Source organism: Alligator sinensis, unplaced genomic scaffold, assembly GCF_000455745.1.
Source record: "Alligator sinensis unplaced genomic scaffold, ASM45574v1 scaffold237_1, whole genome shotgun sequence".
In the NCBI taxonomy this organism is placed as follows: domain Eukaryota; kingdom Metazoa; phylum Chordata; order Crocodylia; family Alligatoridae; genus Alligator; species Alligator sinensis.
In genome coordinates, this window is record NW_005841849.1 from 3,592,734 (window position 1) to 3,602,093 (window position 9,360).

The following is a 9,360-nucleotide window of genomic DNA, read 5'->3' on the forward strand; positions in this document are numbered from 1 at the left end:
GCACCATCCTTCAAAAAAATCATTCCACTCCCACTTGCTTAGTTCAAGCACTTAATGCAGGGGTGGGCAAAATGTGGCCCACTGGCCAGATGCAGCCTGCCAGGCTGTTCTATCTGGCCCGTAGGGCCCCTAAAAAAATGTAGAAAATGAATAGTTATCTGCCCCTGGCTGCCTGTTGTGCGGCCCTAGATGGCTTGCCAAAACTCAGTAAGTGGCCCTCCGCCTGAAATAATTGCCTGCCCCTGACTTAACGTAAAGCAATAATTCTTATTACCAGCTGCATGGCTCAACTTGCTATGAAAAAGAGAAAATACAAGCAGTTACAGCAGTATAGTAAAAAAATAAAAATAAAAATATTGCCCCCCAACACATGATGGGTTTAGATGTGCTTCAGAGCTCACCTGAGCAGTGCTAGGGCTTCAGGGAGCAAAGCCTCGGGGGTTGGCGTGGAATACTACACCAAGCTCCAGATTCTGGCCCGTGCTTCATTCGGAGCCCTGGCAGTGTCTGAGCAGGGGTGACTAGGCCCAGCCCAAGTCTGGGGTTTTTGTTGTTGTGTTTGTTTTTTAATTTTGGGGCAGCCAAGACCATTGAGGCCCTAGCAGGTAAGAAGTCAGCAGCGCTGCAGATTTTGTGTAGTAGGTTTGGGGCTGTGAGGATGATGGTTGTAGGTAGAAAAGGGGACTTTGTGGCTGAGTGTAGCCTCTTTTTGCTGGGCCCAGGGCCCTCACGCAAGGCACATGAAATATTTTTTTGTGTAGCGTAGCATAGGATGTGAAGAGCATTAGGCCACTGAAGTTCTTGAGATCTTCAGAGGTGGGTCCTCCTGCTGGATCACAGGATTAAGGCCACAGGGCCAAGGGGCTCCTGTAATGAGCTAGGAACCAGAAGGTTGCGAGTTAAAGCCGTGGTGTGTGTCTGAGCTGCCCAGATGCAACCTTGTGGATTTGGGAGATTTGTTTTACCCCACAACATGTGCTAAGCTCATTGGGCTTCAGAGTTCATCGGAGCAGTGCTAGAGGTCCCTGGGGCAAAGTCTCAGGGCTTGGCAACCCCTCCGGGGTTTCAGCATGCCATGCCAAGTCTCAGATTCTGAACTATGCTTCACTTGGAGCCCTGGCAGTGTCTCTGAGCCTAGGTGGCTGGGCCCAGCCTAAATCTGGTTTGTTTTTTTTTTCTTTTTTTAATTTTGGGGAAGCTGAGACCATTGAGGCCTTAGCAAGTAAGAAGCCAGTAGTCCTGCGGGCTATCATAGTAGATTCGGGGCTAAGCAGGGTTGCTTTGGGTTTTCAGCATGCTTCTGTAATTTAAAAAAAAAAATTCTTTTATTGAACTTGATACACTAGGAAAAAGGTCTCATTCGTTGAGAGACTGTATTATAGTCAGGACGATTACCTACTATGTATATAAATACTCACTCACACATTGACCGCTGTCCTTTTTTTTTGCTTTTCTTTAACATTGGCGGTGCAAATTCAGTAACTCCAACCCCAAAACCAGAGTCCAAGATAAGGGAAGGGGACACAGAACTCCCTCTGAGAATGTTGAATTACTGTTCCCTTTATATTCACCTATACTTGAATTGAATAATGTGGAAGAAAATTCCTATGTTTTAATTGTAGAAAACCAGTCTAGTTGGAATATGTGTATCTGAGAACACAATGATTCATCTATAAAGTAATAGTCTCATGACTAGAATAAAAAGGAATTATTATTGGATATAACCTAAGATGAAACAGTTAAAATTCCACTTGGATAGAACCAGTTTACACATGTGCTTATATATGAATGGCTCTATATACATGTTTGTACATGAAAGAAATCTTGAAGCAAGCTGAATTCTTATCTCAGTCATGCCAGTGTCAGTCCTGTAACTCTCGTGTGTGTACAGGATCTAAATCATGGCTCCATTTGATGGCACAGTTCCTGTCGTCTTGAATGTGGCTTGCATGGTAGTGAGATCAGCCACTAGTCTGCAGTGTCTCTTACAATGCTAGAGGTACAGCTGAAGAGGCAATATGAACATTTACCTGTAGACAACTAAACTGAACAATTGTAGAATACACAGTTAAGAACAGCACTTGACAGGATTGTCCTACTTTGGCCTCTGTCAGAAAAAAAAAGATGTCTGCAGAAGGTTTTCAACAAATGTGCATGTGCTAATTATGTGTAAAACAAGTTCTGGAAGAAATGGTAATATTTCATCTACGTGCTTTTTCTGTTCTTTGGACTACTATGATGAGGGCAATGTCAACGTGTCCCTTAAGTTTTGTTTTTCAAGATTCTTGAACTTTGTTAGACTGGTTTCTCTATCAGTTTAACCCCCATTAGCTCAGTGAAATTACTGCTGACTTATGCCAGTGAGAGTGAATCCAGCCTTTCCCTAAACTCATTGTCTGTACAAATTAAAACTGTGTCGGTACAGGGTAAAAAAGCTCCTCTCACCAAGTACTCCTAGACTCAGAAAAATGATCATTTACATATCAACCTATTTGCTTCCTGGCCAATCAAAACAGACATGTTTATGGTAAGGAAGAAGGAGTGCAGACACTCAGGATACATGGGACAAAGGAACAGCACCTACTGTCGTGCAGTATCTCTGCAATACCCATCAGGTCTCTCTACCCCCCCACAAGTGGTGCAATTCAGTGCTCTAGTCACATGAACCTCTGTGAAGCAGAGCTGGTCCTAAAAAGATGACTCTATGCAAGAGATTAAACATGTTGCAGCAGCCATGTGGTTCGCATTATGAAAAGTAGCAGATAAACTTTTAATTGCCCAAATGAAATGGCTTGTTACTGGACGGGGGGGGAAGGAGAATGATTTAAAATGTTAAGATGGAGGAAGCCCTTGCCCTGAGGGGAGCATGTTACTAACCAGGCACCCATTTTCTAATATGGCTGGAGCAGTTTAAGATACCTCCTAGTTAAGACTGTGTTAGTCCATAGCTATTGCTATCTGTTCTGGGGAAGAGTACTAGTACCAGGAAATGGGGTGGGCACAAAATGACCCACAAAAAAGCAAGCATTGCAACCAAGAGAAGGGTATGGCTACAATGTTGTTAACTGAAATGTGAGAAGAGGGCCTAGACTGTTTGTTTTTGTACACCAATGAAAATTTTAACCACAGTTTAGGCATCTCATTCCACAGACAAGCATCACTCCTCGTGACAGGCTGCAAGATGCAGTGAGTAGGTGCTGCATGTCTATTACATATGTTATACTCAGTTCATATATAGAGATAATCTTAGGCAGTTTTTACATCTTGACACTGCTTTCTGATCTCATTCATTGCAGCAGTAAGAGGCAAATCACAGTTGAAGAGCTCAAGTGTTCATTGCAAGTTATATAAATAAAAGGTAATTCTAGTTAAGGAAAACAGCCTTGAATGATGTGCTTGGTATAATATGCTCAGCCAGTGATGTTCTTGACTTTGGCTTAAGTTTAGCAGAGACTAGTTACAGGCTGTTACACTCGACGCTGAAACCCATCCAGGCCCATGGCAGGAATTTGAGAGATGGATGTTACTTTACACTACCATGCTTGGGCACAGCATTGCAAGTAATCAGTCTATTTCTGTTCCCATTAGTCTCAGCAGATGTGCTATCCAAGAGATGCCAGCTTCCCACATGGCCGCTTATGCAGCAAGAACAAGCTTGCTATGATCGTGAAGAGGGAAAACAAGGACCACACAAATGGATACAGACATGTAAGACACACACACAGGCTGCAGGTTACTTTTACAAGTTTCTTTATGAAATTAAATGTAGCCCCTTGTGTGGGGAAAGATATAGTGCAAGAATGACTTTATACATGCTACTGAATTCAGATATCCCCGGATGACCAGACTTTGGTCAGCTACAGCATCAGCATACATTGGACCTCTGAGCTTTGCAGAGAGTTAGTGCTCACTCACAATAGCATCCTGTTGGAGTGAATGGATATCTTGTTTCCAACCTCACAGGACTTTCTCCTAAACTATGGAATTCAGTCAGTATGGCTTCTAACTCTTTCACTATTGTAAGGCATATCTTTTCTTTTACTAACCAAGGATTAAATGAATTCTTTTTGGCCACAGTTATCAAACCTGGATGCCTAAAGGTAGACTCCAAATCCCATGGTCAGGGTCTTCTAGAACTGACTTGTTTCTCTTCCCCCCACCTGTCCCCCCACAACATGTGAAAAGCCAAGACCACAGTGCCCAGCCATGAATTCTAACTTTAGGGAGCTAGGTTTGCAAGTGTTGGCCACCTTGTTTTTGTTAAAAAAGACAGACAAAACAGGCATCAAGTTAACATCTGACAAGACCAATTACAAACTTACAAAATACACAGTTTTGTTTTTACCATAAATAAAACACATTACAAACAATGAACATTTTCATTGGCCAGGAAATATGGCAGAGTGATGATGGAAAGAGTCTAAGGAGTATTAATTTAGGCACAATTTTTCCTAACAAACATAACTCAAGAAAACCAGCTAGATTGTGAGATTCTTGTACTTTTACTCATGCTGTAAGTTGGTTGGCACCATTTAAGATACTATGGTTCTTCATCAGTGTGCTGAACTAAGGAGGAAGTAAAAAGGTCACAGTGATACTCACTGCTGCCTTTTCTAAGTGCCAATAAAGGCTAATCAATTTGTTAAACATGTAGGGATATCACTTCCTTGATGAGAAACACTGGGGATGGTGGCAGTGGAAGAAAGGGTTTAATTCCCCCCAAAAGTGCATAACATCAGCAATAATGGAACCAGTGTTTTGGGCATGCTCAGTAGACACCAAGCAGGTAGATGTCCTACTGACCCAGCTGACATCTCTGCACAGAGAGCCGCACTGACTGAAAGTTAGTCTTTCTGGTAGTCGTCATACAGCAATTATGTTCCCAGCTGGGAGGAATGGTTCAAGATGCAAACGGACAGTAAGGGAAATCTGAGGATGAAACACACTTTGGGCTCCATGCTGTTGTGTTCTCTTGCTTGGGAGTTACAGAGCTGCTGGGTGCTGTGCAAGGTCGGCTCACTTAAACTGGTACGAGCACAGTGTCCCATTTTGGAGCCATTGAGTTTAGTCAGTCTGCAAAATAAATAGGGAAGGAAGGAGCGTGCACCGTCCTCTGCAGACAAAGGATTGGAGGAGTCTGGGCTCAAGTATCCCAGAGCTGATGGATAAAGTGCTTTCTTGGAGGGGATTCAGGCACAGACGCGGGGCTGCCCTTCATTTCCGGAAGGGTGTCAGCCTGCTGATGTTCTGCCAGAAGTTTGAAGGCTTGCGCTTGGGCTCTGCCAACATGAAGACTTGCTGCTGGGGCAGGTTGGCCGGCAGGGTGGGGTGCTTCTGGCGCATCAGAAAGTCGTAGTAGGGTCTGGTGACAGCTGTGCAGACAAGGAGACAGGCAAGGGCAAACATTAGGCTGGTGCAGTCCCAATCCCAGCTCCTACTCAGTCACCACTAGCGTTAACTAGATTTGTTCTGGTTGGATATTAGTATACCCTTTAAAACAGCCAGCAGCCACCCTTAAATGTAGACAGAACTCCAAAGCCATGACGGGTTTCTCTGCACAGCACTGCCTTGGGGGCACGTGTGCACACAAAGAAGCTGATATGGTAAACAGTTAATCAGCCCAATCTCTTAGCCTAAGAACACTTTCTACTTCCCCCTAAAAGCTACTTATCATTCCTCCACTTCTTCTCTCTTCCTTCTATGCAAGTGACCACATCATTTCAAATTGCCTGGAGGACCCTGTTTCAAAGGAATGGTAGTCTCCAGTCAGAAGCCACTGAACAGTCCCCTGGGCAGTAGCTGCTAACTGTATTTAACCACCTTGAGCGCTCTTGTGGGTTTCTGGAACATAAAGTAACGAGTAGATGCAAGCTACGTCTCATAGTCAAGGAAGGCTGGTTTCCAGGCTTTCCTCAGCTTCATTAAGGACTGCAATCTCTTTAACCTATCTAGAGCTGCCAGTCTCCCACATCTCTGAGCCCACCATGTGGCCTACACAAGAGCTTCTGTTAGTGTCATTTGATTGACACTAATCACAATAGCAAAATGGGCTTATGCAGAAAAAAATTACATGCAATTGAAGGCAGCACCAAAATATGGTGCTGCAGCTCACTGCCATAGTTCAGGGACAGTTGCATGTGTGTCATCAGGATCATTTTACATGTCGTCATTTCCTCTCATTCTTCAGTGATGAGGAACCTGCTCCAGCAAAAATATTAGCTTGTCAAAGACAATCTGCAAAATTGTGTTTCCTGATTCAACTTAAAGCAATAGCACTCGATGTGGTAGATTGTGAAAGTGAGTAACTGCTGCTGTTGGTATTTCTTCCTGTATGATCCCTAGACCTTGCTTTGCAAGTTCATTGGTAAAACATATCTTTAATTAATCCTTAATTATTTGCCTCTAAATAGTAACAATAGGGAATTGGATCAAGATTGGGGAAGAATAAAATTTCACAGCTACTTAAACTACAATGGATGGCTTTAAGGCTTGGATCTCTTTGACATTGTGTTTAGTTAAGGACTTTTACTAGTAAAGGAGCTTGAGGCTACATCTTAGTAATTCAGGAGGAAAGAATACAAGTGTTATCTTTTACCACAGTCTAAAGGAATAACTGCTTGTAAAGTTTTTATGAACAAAAATGCTATTACAGAAAAGCTGAAATACCTCAACAGTTGTGATGTAATTCAGACTGTCTGGTAGTCGGCCATGTAGGTGTCCAGCAGCAAATCTGAATTAATTTATATCTGGGTGCCAGTAAAGTTTTTGATTTTACAAACAGTTTACTTGCTGATAAACTGACGGAGCTGCATATTTTACTTTATTTCAATCCAATTTTATTGTAATTTCCTGTCAGTCTGGATTTATGGAAATCAGAAACTGTTGTTGAAAAAGCAATTACCTATTCATTTGCCTCTCTGCTTACCAAATGACTAATGTGACACTGCCATTAAGTATTATAAACCTTCCTACTGAGAGAAGATGGGCTTCCAAGCTATGGCATAAGAAATGACCAGAACCAGTCTCCTGAATGGTGGCAAGCAGTAGGCCTGACCAGCTCAAACCCTGTGTGCTGCCTTTTCAGAAGCACTGAAATACTTGGGGTAGGGGGGAAAACCAAACAGATCCAAACTCACCCTTGGGCTTCCCACTGTGGTGGTGTTTGCTGGCATTCAACATTGCCTGCTTCTTCTGCACTTCTGTGATCGAAAAACCTTTAAAATAAGGCACTTGCATCACTTCACGTATGATTTTTCTTGGATAAGCATATATTAAAAGGGCAAAATCTCGGGACGCACAAGTATCACTGGCTCTGATTGTGCTTCAGCGGCATAGCTTAGTGGAGGGCAGGGGCTTCTTCCAGTGCACCGGGTACCCAAGGAAGATGACTAGGCTAGTTGTGTCTGCTGCACCCCACTCCCTGCATCCTGGATGAATACAGTTCACAAACTGCCTGCAGGCTGTGGTGGTGTCAGTGCATTGGCCCTCCACAGGAGCCACATAAACAGGGTTGACACAATCCAGCCCCAGTCACATAAGGCTAAGTTTAGATGGGTTTGGCCCACAGAAAAGAGAGGGTCATACAAGAACCTGGCTAGAACCTGAGCTGTGCATGCTGAGAGAGTGACACGTCTGTCTCTACCGCTGTACTTTGCAGAAGGATATATAATATGCATAATGTACTGACTACTTAATTGTTCAAGAAGGCCTGGCAAAGATTTCTACAGCTCCTTGAGATCTCATTTCAGAATTTGCTCTCTCTGCTATGTTTTTCTTGGTACCCAATGAGAGGAAAAGGAAAACACCATCATGCATAATATATGAAGCAACAGCCCAGGGATGGGATTGAGGGGCTCATTTATTGCATTGGCATATATTTCAGTTTAAAATGGCATGGGGCTATGTTAGGCACCAGCTGGTCTTTCCGTACCAGTTTCCTGGTCGAGCTGAACCTGTTTCCTTTCATTCTCAAATGCTTTGAGCCAGCGCTGCTTCTGTTCTGGCTTTTTTGCACAGAATAAGTGGACTTCCTCTGTGGTCTTACAGTGCAGCTTGAATGCATTTTTAACACTGATGTTGAAGTCCTTGTCCTTCCCATCCTCCACATCTACTATTTCCATGTCGTCCATGTTGATCCGACTCTTGTAATATAAGATGTCACGGCGCAGGAGGTCCTATGAGAGATCACATGACAGCATGCTCAAGTTTCTGTCGCAGTTGAGGGTGTTCCGCCCCCGCCCCTCCTTCACTTTCTGGTGTTACTTTGCTAAAGACCATGCCTGCCTTATAAAGAAAAACCAAACATCTCAATTTGGACTGTTGCTCAAAACTGCATGAGGTTTTTTCCATTCTGTTTCTTATGCTGGTTACAGTCTTACAGGAAATGGATGGGCAACAATTCAGTTTCTTTTGTTAGTTGCATGTGTATCTAAGCAGGACTATCCTGAGAAACCTTAAAGTGGCATGATGATATCCTACTAAAACTGCCAGCTACACCAAAGCCTCTGTGAACATAAGCCTTTTCCAATTATGCATGAAAACTGGACTAGAAATTCATCCCTCTCTTCTAATTCAGAGTAAAAAGAGACGGTCACAGCTCTAGCTGAGCCTAATGGTCACTGAGCTACTGTGAAGCCCCCAAAATTCATGATGAGATCTTTCAACTAATGATACTAATAAAATGTAAAGTCAGTGCTAGTGTCAGATATGATGCCCTCATTGTTTCTGAGTGACTAAAATGTTAGCATAAGCAGTGCTTCAGACATGAATAAGTATTCCTGAATTTCCACTTACTGGGCCACAATTGTGTGATGTGACCATCACACAGGTGTATCTGTGATCATTGCACTTTTTAATGAACACAAATGGCCAGGTAAAACCCTGCCTACAGCCTTTGACCTTCATGTTCAGGGGGACTGGACTTTTGACCTAACCTGAGGGCGTTCAGGAATATCAGGCCCAGAGACCAGTCCTTAAAACCATGAAAGAATGTGTGAGAGAAACTGGTGCCTGATCCATATCATTAATGCCGCTCTCCCCAGGCATGTCAAAAAACTGCAGATCTGATCTTTAAATGCTGCATGGCCAATGGAAAGTGTCAAAAGCTAAAAACCAAAGCTTGCTTTTTTTGTCCCAGCTTCATTTACTGCCTGGTTTAAAAGCTGTACAAGATTCGCATATCTACATTGTGCATTCATGTGCCATAGCTACTGCACATTAAGTTTAGTATGTCTAATATGAGGTACTAATTAAATGCACAGTAGCTGGCACCACAGGCAACAGGTGCCTCCTGAGTTGGGGGGGGGGGGGGGGGGGGGCCCCCCCCCCCCCACAAAAGCCCACGGGAGGACCTTTCCCGCA

The 9,360-nt window shown here is 43.5% G+C and overlaps 1 protein-coding gene across 4 annotated transcripts in view; it reads right to left on the reverse strand.

Annotated features, from left to right (window-relative positions):
- Positions 1-6: 6 nt before the first annotated feature.
- ARHGEF4 (Rho guanine nucleotide exchange factor 4) overlaps positions 7-9,360 on the reverse strand; it is a 385,996-nt gene continuing 376,642 nt past the window's right edge. For all 4 annotated transcript variants that reach the window (XM_014522338.2, XM_025209647.1, XM_025209659.1 and 1 more), the window contains 3 exons: positions 7,931-8,174; positions 7,137-7,214; positions 7-5,372 (listed from right to left, as the gene is read on the reverse strand). In XM_014522338.2, coding sequence (XP_014377824.2) covers positions 5,215-5,372; positions 7,137-7,214; positions 7,931-8,174 — 480 coding nt within the window. In that variant the 3' untranslated portion in view covers positions 7-5,214. The remainder of the gene's footprint in view (positions 5,373-7,136; positions 7,215-7,930; positions 8,175-9,360) is intronic.